Consider the following 14,612-nt stretch of genomic DNA (forward strand, 5'->3'; position numbering starts at 1 on the left):
AAAAGAAATCCACATAATGAGGACATATATTTATGGTCTGAAATGATACTTGGGGTGGTTGGGGGAGATAATAAATCATCAAATGTTGATTTTACTGTATGAACCTTTTCTTGCATGTATATTTTCAAGGTATATGTTGCTTTAGACACACCATATTTTGTGGTACTTTTTACACAGTTGAACACAGTTTTTATCCATCATTTGGTGTTTTCGTTCTCTGCAGAACAAGCTAAAAAAAGGTAAATTACTGAATATGTACATTTTGGTTCAGTAAGTTCCAGAAAATGTAAATATACCATCCGTTGATGTTTTAATTGAATTTTAAATCTACACTCCTCCAACTACAGATAAGAGACACCTTCATATGTTTTACAGAATTTATAATACTAAGTGAAATAATTTCCATGCGTAATGTGGAGGAAAATGCTCTGAAACAATGCATGAGCAGTGTGGAGCTGATCTCCACCCGCTCAGCTGGATGAGGATTAGGATGAGGGCTGAAAGTGAAGGAGGTGGGGTTAAGAGCTGCAGCAGTGAGTGCTGATGGTAAACTGAAACTCAGGACATTAGGAACCTCAGGAGCATCAGAGCCCCGCAACCTGCCTGAAATAAACCTGCAATAAGCCCACAGTGCCACAGTGTTCTGATCCACGGTGGAGTTTAAGGCAGCATGAGGACTTTAGTGGTATGGACGGCGATCAGTGTGTGTGTGCACATCGCAGTGACAGCCTGCTCAGGTGAGTGCGACCAACTAACATTTCTCTGTCGTTAGTGAATTAATAGTATGAGAAGATATTGATGTACAGGATACAGTATCAAAAAAAGTGATTCAACAGTATCTCTTGTATATGGTAGTGTGATTTCAAAGTAATTGATTGTGAAGTACACAACTGGAACTTACAGACTAGTCCTGTACCTTTTAAAGTGTTACTTTAAAAGTACACAACATACATTTACTTGTGTAATAGATACACATAAAGCATAAAAAACATGGTGGTACAACCTCAGTGGCATGGAGTGATGCAGTTTACTCCCTTTTTTACTGAGTGTATGTAGTTTGTTGCACTAAACCACAACATTCTTAATAAACTAATAAACATAGTAATTTAACAAATTGTATTTGGTATATTATATATAGTAACTGAAACATGGTTAATTCTGTGTACTGAACTAACAGCTGCAACATCCACCTAGATATATAACATACTACATGTTTATCAATTGGTGTTTACAGTATGTTGTGTTTAGATGAAGGTGTTAAGTGTGTAGTGCAGGGGTCACCAACCTTTTTAAGACTGAGGGCTACTTCAAGGGAACTGAGTAGTACGAAGGGCTACCGGTTTGATACAAACTTCCTCAAGAGCAAAATTGCACAGATCACTTTTTAATAATAATAATAATAATAATAATAATAATAATAATAATAATATGGTGAAGAGACTGCTCATATGTCAATGTTAATTATTCCCCACAATTATTAACAATGATTTTTACAACAATGACGGTAGGAATATTTAAACATTCAACATTTATTTATGTTTATCTGTTCCAACATTTGAAAGTCAGGAAGTAATGTCAAGGAAATCATTATTCATGTCATTATTCAAGTTATCTAGTCTTTTTTTGAACAATTTTTCACGTTTCTGTGCACCATTTTTAGTTTAATGTTATGGTGTTTTCAATGAACACGTTATCTCTTCTTTGTCTGTAAATGTCTGTTAGTGGGAAGCCTGGCACTGCATTCTGCTCACCAGTGTACTGTAATCTGGTGAATAATTTGACACTGCAAGTCTGAGTGAGTCTTGTAAATGTGCATCAGTAAGGCGTGTTCTGTGTTTGTTCTTGATAAAGTTCATTTTAGAAAAGGCTGATTCACAGAGATAGGTTTAACCAAAAAGGCAGGCAACTTTCATAGCTGCTGTGCATACACCACTGTATTTTTCTGTGTCCACAAGGCACCAAAAGTTTGATGCAGTCTGATGGGCTTTGAGGTGAAGGTCATTTTTCAACGTTAGGATCTTTACCTGTCCAGCATCCAAGTTGAACAGAGCACTTAGTTGCTCAGCAGTGCATGTCATGTCCACTTGCATGAAAGGATTTTAACGTCTTTTTCTGTCCTTAATGTGCTGCCGGGTGGGTAGATAGCATTGAAACTTTTGTGACACATACTGAAGTGTCTTGCCACATCGTGCTGCTTTGCAGTCGCAACAGTCGTCCTGCAAATGAGACACACACACTTTTCTTTGACTGGCGTAAAAAAGAACTCTTCCTCCCAAATACAATTAAAATGGTATGTTTTCTGTCGCTTTTCTTCCATGTTTTTGGGGGTAAATCACAACTGACTCCTCATTGTTGCTGCACCGCTTCCTTGTGTCAGGAGTCGGACGTGACGTGCGCGCAATATTAACATTTGACTTCAGAAAAGGCCAAAGTTTGTTATATACATAAAACATTTTTGTTTACATTTTTTTTAAATGAAATGAAATGAAATTAAATATAGTCATTTTAAAATCTACATTAAGGTAAGCATTTTTTATTCAAAAACTACAGCAAGAAATTTTTTTAGACGGAACTATATTTTGACCAGTGCTATTTTTTAGAACATGCCTCTTAAGGGCGCCTTAAGTGCTCCTTGCGGGCGACCAGTTGCCCGCGGGCACCGCGTTGGTGACCCCTGCTGTAGTGCCATAATACATAAAATGGATTTTTTTTGCCAGGATATAAAAAAAGGTACGATAAATGCAGCTATAATGTGTAATGTAGCCATCAACAAAGCACCACTTGTAAAATTGGATAATATGAATTTTTACACATTCCTTTTCTTTAATTTTTTTCTTTAATTTTTTTTTTTTTTTTTTTTTTTTTTTTTACAAATTTGCCAAAAAAAGATTAGATTCCAATATAGATAATTATCCAATATGTTGGAATAATGGTAATTGTACTGGGCCGTAATGCCACAATAACAGTTTTCCATACTGTTAGCTGCAACATAACTGTGAATGTATTGTTTCAATTTATAACGCAAAAATCCTGAACAAAATCACAGACATAAATCATTGCAAATGATAGATGTAGATATGTGTAAATCCAAATCCTTTTCCAAAACTAATTTAATTATTTTCCATTTGTTACATGATCAGATATACATTGTTCATTGTTTCCCTGATATCCAATCCCACCAATTTTTGCTGGTATTGGCCTTATATTGATCTTGGATTTTGGATCCCTGCCATCTCTTCTAATGTGTATTACAATGTGTTATGTCGTATATCTATATATGTCATATGGAAATATAGTACAATGTGTTTTTCTCCAGAGACATGAGACAATAATTGCCAGTATTTATTAGTTCAAAACTGAAATTGAATTTGCATTTAAAAAAATGATAAAAGAGATTTACTGTAACTGTAAACCTAATCTGGTTCCAACAGTTAGATTCAGGTCTCCTGTGTAAGGACTTCAGGGAGTGAGGAACATTTTGTATGTTTAGGTGAAAAAATCTATATATTTTAAAAAAGAAACTCTGATTTGATTACGTGAATAATACATGAAATCCATGTAAACCTGCAACTGCACATGAAAAAGGTAGACATGATGTAAAGAATGTAATCTACAAATTAATAAATAATGTAGAAGAATCTCATGTGAAAAATAATGCTTGTGCTCAAGGTGTGATTTAAATAAATTGATTAAAACAGTGTGAATATTCACTTAATGAGACGTTTGTATTTTAAATTCTTTTCATTCTCCAACCCACTTTTCAGTGAAAAGGCAGGGCAGTAACCCTGGGCGGTTTGCCAATGCAACTTTAGTGCGTTTGTCTGAGTATTTAAGCGCTGGATATAAAAAAGGAGTGCGACCTGTAAAAGACTGGCGGGACTCAACCATGGTGGCCATCGACTTAATGGTCTATTCAATCCTGAATGTTGTGAGTAGAATAAACAGTTGCAGCAAACAATATGATTAGGCAGGATTAATATTTGTTCATTTCTGTATAAAAATCTCTGCTGTGTATGTAATTCAGGATGAGAAGAACCAGGTTTTGACAACGTATGTGTGGTACAGGCAGGTAGGAGGTTGTGACATGCAAATCTCATACACTTAAGAATGGGATTTACAAACCATCCAGATAATACTAATAATACTAATAACAGTCATTATTTGTTACATGTTAAGCAATGGATTGACGAATTCCTTGTGTGGAATCCAGAGGATTTTGATGAAGTCCGTCAGATCTCGGTACCTTCCGCAAATATCTGGGTACCTGATATTCTCATCAATGAGTTGTGAGTATTGAGTTGATACTTTACTTTAAACTGTAGTTGATTTCACGTTACATGATAATTGTCAAGTAGACAATGAAAGATGATGGATGTCTATTGTATATTGCACATTAGCTTCAAAGATATTTCACTTGGACCATTCTATTGATCTGGTCTATTGATATACATTATCTAGCCAGAGTTTTGTGGACACTTGACCATCACATCCATATGTTCTTTTTGAGTAAACCATTCCAGATATAGCCCCCCTAAGCTGTTATAATAACCTCCACTCTTCTGTGAAGGCTTTCCACAAGATTCTGGAATAAAGAATCTATGGGGATTTGTGATCATTCAGACACAAGAACATTAGTGAGATCAGGCAGTGATGTCTGGTAAGGAGGCCTGGTGTGCAGTCAGAATTTCAGTTCATTCCAAAGGTTTTGAATGGGTTTAAAGCCTGCATTGTGTGCAGGCCAGTCAAGTTCTTCCACTGTCAGCCCAGCAAGCCATGTCTTAATAGACCTCACTTTGTGACCAGGGGCATTGTCATAACTGAAGCAGGTTTGGACTTCTTAGTTTCTATGAAGAAAAGAATCTTAATGTTACAACATAAAAAGGCATTCTTTAAAATTTCCATCTTTGTGGCAGTGTTTGGGGAATAACCTTATATGAGTGTGATGGTCACAATCTTTTAGAAACATAAATGTTATTTTTGTTTGTGCAAAAGCTAAAAAAAAAAGGCTCAGGCACCATATGTTTCTGCATTAAACAAGAATGAGTCCATATTTAGTCCATATTTGAGGATCCTTTGCTTTTCTGTTTTTTCTTTTTTAAATAGTTGTCTTTGTTTTAAAAGGAAATTAGCTCCGTAATTTTTACTGAGCATCTGCCACAGTTCTTTCAGAGGAGACTCTGAATGTTGGACTTTCTTTTTTATGTAAAACCCAACAGCTTTCATTATGTTTCTTTTTTTTTGTCTGAGAAGCCGTCTGTTAGTAGTCTGGAAACATGTTTTCCAATTTTTCTTGTTGTAAAAATAATTCAGAGGTCATAAAATAAACACCTTTAACAAACTTTGTAGTAAAAAAGGGTGCCTGAGACTTTTGCATAGTGCTATATATATTGAAAGGTTTCACTGTGGGTGAAATCTAGCCATCTAGATACCTGACCATTAAGATTTTTTAATTTTTGACCATTTTTATTTGATCCATCGCAATTAGTCCAGCCACCACTGAATAGAATTTTAGTCTGTAGCAGCGACAACAGTTTAACTTGTGCTTCTATGGTTGTATCTTGTATTTTAATTACTATTTTAATAATGCACAGAATTTTATAACTCTGGACTTTTGTCTAGCTATCAAGCCTTTGTTAAATATGCCTATGGGGATTTAACTATTTATTGATTTATTCTTACAGTGTAGATGTTGGAAAGTCTCCCGACATCCCATATGTGTATGTAAACAATGAGGGACTTGTGCAGAACTACAAGCCCATTCAGGTGGTAACAGCCTGCTCTCTCAACATCTACAACTTCCCCTTTGACGTCCAGAAATGCAGCCTCACTTTTCAGAGCTGGCTGCACACTAGTAAGTTTACCTATCCTGTCTTACACAATAAGTCCACAATAGTAAGTGCTGTCTCTCTGGAGAAATTATGTAATATGGTTAATTAGGTTATACAACAGCAGAAGTCAGGTTTACATGAAACTGTGAAATTCTATAATGAGGAACCCCTTGAACTTTCAGCGTTTTATTATGGGAATAATAACATTTTTCACAACAAGGTAACACCAATTTAATTGAGCACCGGCAAAGCCGTCAGCATTGTACCTCTCTCCAGGAAGCAGCGATCAGTCTGAATGAAGTGACCTTTAGCATATCTCATCCTGTAGTTAATGACATCAACATCACGCTAATGAGGACCCCACAGGAAGTGAAAGAGGACAAATCTGTGTTCATGAACCAGGGAGAGTGGGAGCTGCTGTATGTCCTATCCAACTACAAATCCTTCAGTGTGGACAACGATGACCACTATGCTGAAATGAAGTTCCACGTGTGTATCATCTCCTCTCACTGTTCACTCTTCACTATCACCACACCTGTTAATAGCATTACTAACATAATATGTTTTAACTAGCACTGAAATTTTTTCTTACTCCAAATGTAATCAATCAGACAAGAACAGGTTTCCCAAAGTTTAGCATTTTATTTGCTAAATGAAATGTGTTTTTTTTAGCTTCAGTGTTTGAGTTACATGTTGTAGATACCTGATCAATGATAGAAAGATTTAGCTAAACAATTGCAATAAAATTTTACATTTCTATCTTTGTCACCACATTACTGGGAAATTGCTTCTCATGCTGCTACCCTCAGGTGGTGATTCGCCGCAGACCACTGTTCTACACCGTCAATCTACTTCTCCCCAGCATATTCTTGATGGTGATGGATATAGTGGGCTTCTACCTTCCCCCTGACAGTGGAGAGAGAGTATCCTTCAAGATCACTCTGCTGCTGGGATACTCCGTCTTCCTCATCATAGTCTCTGACACGCTGCCAGCCACCGCCATTGGCACCCCTCTTATTGGTATATAGTCCATTGTGTTTTGAGCAAAAAAGCCTGGATGAAATGCTAGTGCTTTGTGAAGCTCGATGACAGAGTGAAAAATGCCTGTCATTTGCATGAAAACTATATGAAGAATTGTGTAGTGAAAAATGTCCTAATGTTTGAATCAAACTGTGTTGTGTTTATTTGAACATTGCCACCATGTGTTTGCTCATTTCACATTGTGCTACTCATTTAAATTAGCTATCAATTCTATAAGTACAAGGACTATAATGGGACTCATATGCACATAGGCCATGCCTCCTTCATTGGGACTGACAGGTTTAGAGGACATGCCTTTATTATGAGGAACTTGTCCTTTAACTGGGATTGACAGGCACAGAGTCTATATCATAAACACTCCTAGCACAGAGGCTACACCGTCTTCATTGGGACTGATGGGCATAGAGGCTACACCTCCTTCACTGGGACTGACATACACAGAGGCTACACCTCCTTCACTGGGACTGACAGACACAGAAACTAAACCTCCTTCACTGGGACTAACAGACACAGAAACTAAACCTCCTTCACTGGGACTAACAGACACAGAGGCTACACCTCCTTCACTGGGACTGACAGACACAGAAACTAAACCTCCTTCACTGGGACTAACAGACACAGAGGCTACACCTCCTTAACTGGGACTGACAGACACAGAAACTAAACCTCCTTCACTGGGACTAACAGACACAGAGGCTACACCTCCTTAACTGGGACTAACAGACACAGAGGCTACACCTCCTTCACTGGGACTAACAGACACAGAGGCTACACCTCCTTCACTGGGACTAACAGACACAGAGGCTACACCTCCTTCACTGGGACTGACAGGCACAGAGGGCCCACCTCCTTTATTAACACTGACTGGCACAGAACATTACTTTTTTCACAAGGACAAACTACACTCTATATAATAATACAACAGTATTGAAAAGTTTAGTTTCTATTAGTATCTATTAGTACATTTTCCAACCTCATTTCCTTATGTTATGCATGGTTAAAAAAACAAACAACAAATTTGAAATAATTACAATTTTTATCAGAATGTTATTCGTCAAAATAAAAATATATTTTTAATAGTTACAGAAGTGTCGTACAGTACATAACAGAGTAGAAACTGTCAATAATTCTGTTTTGTTTATTGTGTTTGTCTGTGTTTCGGGTAGGTGTGTACTTCATTGTGTGCATGGCCCTGCTGGTGATCAGCCTCACGGAGACAGTGCTGATTGTGAGGCTGGTGCATAAGCAAGACCTGCAGACGCATGTGCCACAGTGGGTCAAGTACCTGGTGCTGGAGAAGGCCACCATTCTTCTCTGCATCCGCAACAAGAAGTTTTGCTCTCTGCTAGTACATGAGTCTGACCTTTCACGCTTCAGAGAAAATAACATGAACACAGGTGGGTATGCAGTAAAGATTCTTTCAAAAAGTTGTTTTTTACTGAATATTAAAAAAAATGAACTTTATGTCTAACTAGAGCTGGTGTTGATAGTATAACCAACTGCATCATAAATTCATCACCACAATATATGTATTGTGTAATAGATGTATATGTTACACAATATGTAATGCTACATGGGCTATCTTTGGTGCAAGCAATCTTTCAATGCCTTACTAATGATGTCCTGTGGGATATGCTGGTTTCTCATCATATAAAATGATGACATTCTTATGTACTCCCTCTTATATTTTACAAATCCCTCCATCTAGTACTTCTCCCGAGACTTCCTACAGCTTTTCAGACTACAGAACTAATTTCACTATGTCTTCAGGTACTTTGGAATCACAGACGATATCAGAAATGATCGGGGTCAAAGTTTCAAGGCTTCAATGAGAAACAGGGGTTATTATTATAACAGGAGATATTATATAGTCTGACTATTTCCCATAAGCCATCGACCAAGTAGATAGGCACTTCCAGTGCACTTTCTATTCCAACAACCAAGAGAACTTGGCACAATTCCTCCCATGAGCAGCATATGCCAAAACTCTCTTTGACACACCACCTCCAACCATACCCCATTCTACTGCTTCCTAGGGCACCAAGTTGCTCTTATTTCTTTGGAATGCCAACCCCTCTAATTCACACACAGTGGACAGCTGGTTCTTGAGCATACAACTGGTATGGGAACAGACCTATCAACACTTGGAGCATGTAGCCACAGCCACATTGCTTTAGCATTTCATGTCTCATGCCTCAAGCCAGTCAAGCCAGGCTTTTCTTTAGTGGTGTAAAGTAAATACCTGGTCACCATATTAGATGATATGCATGGCTCTCCTGGGTTCATCCTATCAAGTTAAATTTTTTAGCCAAATCAAATTTTTGTGATTACCTGACACTATACTTACTGATCATGATTTGCATTAATTTTCATGAATCTATTTTCATGGGCTAAAAAGAAATCAGCCCCAGCCACAATTCCTTATACCAGGTCTAACGAGTGTTGAACAACAGATTGCTTAGCTATGGTAACCAATTTATACCAGCACATGTAAAATGTTCAGTGATATTTGGCAATAAAATAATGAATTAAAAAAAAAAAGAATAATGATGAAAAGAGTATAACAAGATGGTGTTAAAAATAAATTTTCTTTGCGGCTATTATAATCTCCACGGCTTTGAGAAGACTTTCTACTTTGAGAAGATTTTGGACCATGTCTGTGGGTATTAGTGATAATTCTGTTACAAAAGCACAAGATGTTGGGCACTGATATCAGGCACGAAGGTCTGGTATGAGGTTTGTGTTCTATTACCAAAGTTATTCAGTGGGATTGGGGTCAGGGGTCTGTGCAGTCCTCTTGAGTTCTTCCACACCAATCTTGGTAAACCATAACTCTCTGAACCTCAATTTATGCACCAAGGCATATACAGTATAAATAATATAAACTTTTGGCCATATGGTATACCTTTTTTCTGTTGCTAGTGCGCTGTAACCATCACCACTGTGACAGCTCCAGAGATATAGACAGGAATCTCATTATGGGACTTCCCACTCGGGACAGCACTCCACCAGTCATGGACAACATCCTACATGAAGTGTCGTCCATCCGGCAGTACCTGGAGAAGAGACAGGCTTGTCGAGACATTGCAAAGGAGTGGCTTCAGGTAGGCTATGTGCTGGATGTGCTGCTTTTCAGAGTCTACCTGCTGGCCATGCTGGCCTATACCATCACCCTGGGCACACTCTGGTCTGTGTGGCAGTATGCCTGAAAGAGCAGAGAAATGTTTCCTTATGCTGTATCTCTTATTAAAAGCAGTTGCTGTGTGTTGGCAGTTAACACATTTGTGGAAAATTGAAATATACTTGACACAATCGGTGTCCCACAACAGAACTGCTAGCTGTTCAAGCACTGCAGTATGATTACAGTAAGGTGTGTCAGTCGAGACTCACTGCGCCACTCAACAATTTCAGCTTTTGTTGCAATATATAACTGCTGATGTCGCTTTATATGTTTGACAAAATGCTTGGATGTGTACAAGTTTGTGTAAGATCTGAACAAGCATTAAAGAAATTGATAGAGACATTAAAGGATGAAGCATTCGCATCTGTAGCTAATATTGCTGTATCTGAAGTAACTTTTTGAAAAAATTTAACCTCCTTATAGAAAAGTCACATTTTTTTCCCACAATTGATTTCTTGCATGATGTATTTCATTTCCATTAAATACATTTCCACTTTTTCAATTCTTTTTTTAAATCTATTTTTTGTTGAATTGTGTGTGTTTGTGTGTGTTTTTTTCTACATCTAGCACATGGTTTATTCTGTGAAGATTAATTTACTTTTTATGTAATTTTATATGTAGTGCATGTGTTATTGTCGATTTCTCACACAATTAATTTAGGTGTGATTTTCTCATATAATTTAATTTGATTTGAAAATGTGTCTCAAAAAATTTAATTTATAACAATCACAAGTGGAAAAACACGATTATATGTGAAATGTGATTTTTTTTTAAAAATGTTAATAAATAACATTAATGATATATTTATGGATACTGTTAACAATATCACAATTTGAGCTTTATTATCATCAACAGCAATTCAGAATGGAGTCATTTTGTTATGCATACCCTGCTGTTGCATTATAATTTCCATTCTCTGTGTATGCCTTAATCAGTTTAATGACACTGTCGTCTTCACATGTATTTAAAGTGTGCAAATGCTGTATTATAATGGCAGATAATATCCAAAATATCTCAATGTCTTACATACCCGTGATCATACACATATCATCATATGTATCTTCTAGATCAGCCAATACAAGTTTAGTGTCTTCAATGTAAAAGAAGCTTAGAGCTTGCAATTCTAGTTTAATTCTAAATAAACACACACTCACAATCAGAAGACATATTTTGTCTCCATACTAGCATTTGTACATACACAGTTACATAAAATAAGAATATAACAGTAATAATGGCTATCAGTAAATTAAATAAAACAAACTGAAACTACATTATAACTTGATTCACTTCTAGCATACAGTTCAGTTCTAGATCTGACTCAGATGCCAGTGTTAAAAGCGAGCAAAGGTGAGGAAGAAAGCGACTTTGCTTCAGGAAGGCTGCCATGACTGTTTTTAGCTCTGTGACTGTTTTTGTAATTTTTTTTTTTAGATGACTGTGTATTATACAATGTCAGAATGTGTAATGATTTAGGTTTAGCATTAAAGGCAAATTTGATTGAACATGAATGGCTTCTTTATAATTAACATAAAATCAACAACCAAAATGAATTTTGCAATCAAAATGAGTTGATTTTTAAAATGGTATGTTTACATTTTGTTTTCATCATCATGCTGGTCTAATTTAAATTTGGGTATTAGTTTTTTTTACATCACACTACAGTGCTGTTCAAATACCTGCTCTTGGTGGTGCTGATACTGCGTACGTCTTATGGATGTCAGGATGACGGCACTCTATTTGTTCTACAAAGTGGAGGAAAACATAGATGCCTACATGCTCATCTTTTGTTAGCAAAAAGTTAGCCAGCAAACTCTATATAATGCTATATAAGTGTTATAGATTTAACAAGGAATTATGTCTATATGTTAGAAAGCATAACCCATTTAAAAATAATACTTTGTTTACTACTGATGCTGTGTGCAGGCAAGTTGATTCAGTGTCACTTGCTGAACCCAAATTAACTCTAGCTAAGGAGTTCCTGAGTACAAAATCTGGGTTGAGGGAATTTTCTTTTTTTCCTTTTGAGATTAGGAATTACAAATTATGATCTCTAGACAAGTGCTGCATTAGCCCTTGCATTATTTTACCTGAACACGCTTTTAGTAACACTTTATTAGCAGCACTTTAGTAATCACCTCCTTCTCTGTATGTTCTGCTGACAGACCTGCTAATACTGCCATCAATGGCATCATTCTCGTCATCTTATATATCACTAACCAGCCAAGCCAAATATCTGTTGTTGCTCAGCACAACTATTTTGTACAGCTGCAATACCTTCACATACTTTGATTACAATATTTTCTGTCTCCTCTACTTCTATACTGGATTATCATTAATAACATAACATGTCTCTGGAAAACGGTGAGTGAGAAAAGCTCTTGTTCTTTTGTTTTTAGGAGCGAAGATCGTTGACCTTTGTTGTTTTAATGGAGCAAGCAGTGTCTCCCATATTACACCTGCACTGCATATCACCACTAACTTCTCACATGAATAATAAAAACAGAGGACCAATAAACAACTTACAAATATTTTAACAAAAATGTAATGTCTTTGACGTTGGATATTTCCTTTGAAATTCTTATTTGTTAGCTGTATTAACCAGGTAGCTTTAGTGCAAAACTAAAGACATGCTTTGGTTGATTGACTACGTTAAGTGGGAAAAATCTGTCTTTAACCGGGCCTTTCCTTGATTATATGGAAGTTAGGTATTATTAGATGCCTTAGGAGTAACCCTAAATGTACTTATAGTAAAGATTTTTGTAACCTCACCAGGAGGCTTATTGTGATTGGATAAACGGCACTGACACCCTAGATTATTAAAGTAAAAATCAGTTAGACAGACAATGGCAGCATTGATCGCAATACAATCAATGAAACATCGTCTAGGCAGCCTGTTGGAGCACACGTTCTGCAATTCACAAGCCATTATCCAATCAGTCAGGGCTGTGAAACAGTAAGTAATTTGATATACTATACTTATTGCTATATATCCAGTTTATATAGAGCACCGTATACTTTAGTGTAAAAATTCTGTTGCTGAAACCATTTGGGAGTGAAGGTCATACTCATTCAACACCACTAGAGGGCTATAAAAGCCTAAGATCTTGCTTTTGGGTTGCTATTGTCTGAGGCCATTTCAGAAAGCATCCATGAATAAATCTCATGGGGTGAAATAAGAAACAGGACACAGTGATTAGTAGTTTTGCAATGAACACCAATCAAGAACAGGAACAGGTCCAACATAAAGTGTAGCCAATTAGCAAGCAAGATTTATTCAGCTGGCATTTGAAAAAAAAAAAAAAAACACCCCAAAAAACAAGCATCTGAACAAATGGATTCAGTAGGTTCCTTCAGGACATTGCTTGTCTTATAAATTCACTTGTCAATAGATGTCCCCAGGCTGAGTCACAGAAGCCTACAGGCATGGCTTTGCGGCAAACACAATCAGAAGGATTTGGACAAGACCATGTCCGCAATTCATCGCATCACGCTCTTGTCCATTAGATCATATGTGGGTCAGAGAGCACCTAAAAGATGGGACCCCCTTAGCTGGAACACAAAGACCATTCAGCAGCAGATTCAAATTCACCCCAGACCTCTGTCACATGGTGGGGAGGCTCACATGACCTTCGTCGCAGCCCAGAGTACAAGCTAGAATGCTTCTGAATGATGGTGAGATTTCAAAGAAGAAGGCACCTTTAATGTGATTAGACTGATCTAACACCAAAATATAATCAGCTTTGTGTGTGAAGAAAGAAAGGAGTTAATTAGCCCTGAGCTCTCTCATAGACATGCTCACTGAGACATTTTCTACTTTTAAACAACCCATCTTTGTTTCAGTACAAAGCAGAGGAACCTAGAGTACAATACAGAAATGACAATTTCATTTTACTCTGAAATTTACATTTCACATGTCTGACTTATGGTGTAAATTACATTTTCAAACCTTTTACTTGTACAAAACACATCCATTGCCCACAAATGTCCTCATTCTACTTTAACTGAATAATAAATGCACACTGCTGTGTACATAATCTTACACAGAGTATGTTACACGCACCAAATCCCACTGACAGTTTTATTATTGTACTGGTTTGTAGTTGTTTGTTTAGATGATTCCTCTGAGTCGTCTATGTAAAGAGCACAGAAAGCTCTCTGGCTCTGTGCAACTTAGGTTTGTATGCTCTACTCGTCTGCTTTCTGGAGAGAACGAGAGCTCTTTTGTTTGAGGCTATTTCTCTCCAAATGGTAATCAGAGCAGGCTGTAATGGCAAGTCCTGCACAGCTAATGCTACAGTACATGTGCGACTCCCCTTCAGTAAGCAAAGCACTTATCCAGGGTATCCTGTATTTTTCCACTGCAGGAAGAGACACAAGCTCAAGGTTTTTATTCCTTTTTTAATTTTACTGGACATACACAGCTGCAGGTGGTTCTGAAATGAGTGTTTTTGCCTTTAATTTGAAACATATGAAATCATTATAATATCCTCAGATACTGGAGAAAATCTTGGAAGAAAAATGTATAACTCATTATTTATAACTCATACTATACTATGAGTTAT

The 14,612-nt window shown here is 36.9% G+C and overlaps 1 protein-coding gene across 1 annotated transcript; it reads left to right on the forward strand.

Moving 5' to 3' along the window:
- The first annotated feature begins 526 nt into the window (after positions 1-526).
- On the forward strand, positions 527-11,552 carry htr3a (5-hydroxytryptamine (serotonin) receptor 3A). The gene is made up of 9 exons (XM_060891327.1): positions 527-737; positions 3,765-3,928; positions 4,025-4,069; positions 4,177-4,286; positions 5,682-5,851; positions 6,157-6,317; positions 6,638-6,848; positions 8,036-8,266; positions 9,792-11,552. The coding sequence occupies exons 1-9, from the start codon at positions 671-673 to the stop codon at positions 10,076-10,078; spliced, it is 1,446 nt and encodes a 481-aa protein (XP_060747310.1). The 5' UTR covers positions 527-670; the 3' UTR covers positions 10,079-11,552.
- The last annotated feature ends 3,060 nt before the right edge of the window (positions 11,553-14,612 follow it).

The sequence above is a fragment of the Tachysurus vachellii genome, chromosome 17 (assembly GCF_030014155.1).
Source record: "Tachysurus vachellii isolate PV-2020 chromosome 17, HZAU_Pvac_v1, whole genome shotgun sequence".
In the NCBI taxonomy this organism is placed as follows: domain Eukaryota; kingdom Metazoa; phylum Chordata; class Actinopteri; order Siluriformes; family Bagridae; genus Tachysurus; species Tachysurus vachellii.

What these genes read in the sequence shown, in the direction of transcription:
- htr3a (XM_060891327.1), top strand. Translation starts at nt 671, where the DNA reads ATGAGGACTTTAGTGGTATGGACGGCGATCAGTGTGTGTGTGCACATC. An exon ending in GATATTCTCATCAATGAGTT is followed by an intron (nt 4,287 to 5,681) that starts GTGAGTATTGAG and finishes TTATTCTTACAG; the next exon opens with TGTAGATGTTGGAAAGTCTC. An exon ending in ATGCTGAAATGAAGTTCCAC is followed by an intron (nt 6,318 to 6,637) that starts GTGTGTATCATC and finishes TGCTACCCTCAG; the next exon opens with GTGGTGATTCGCCGCAGACC.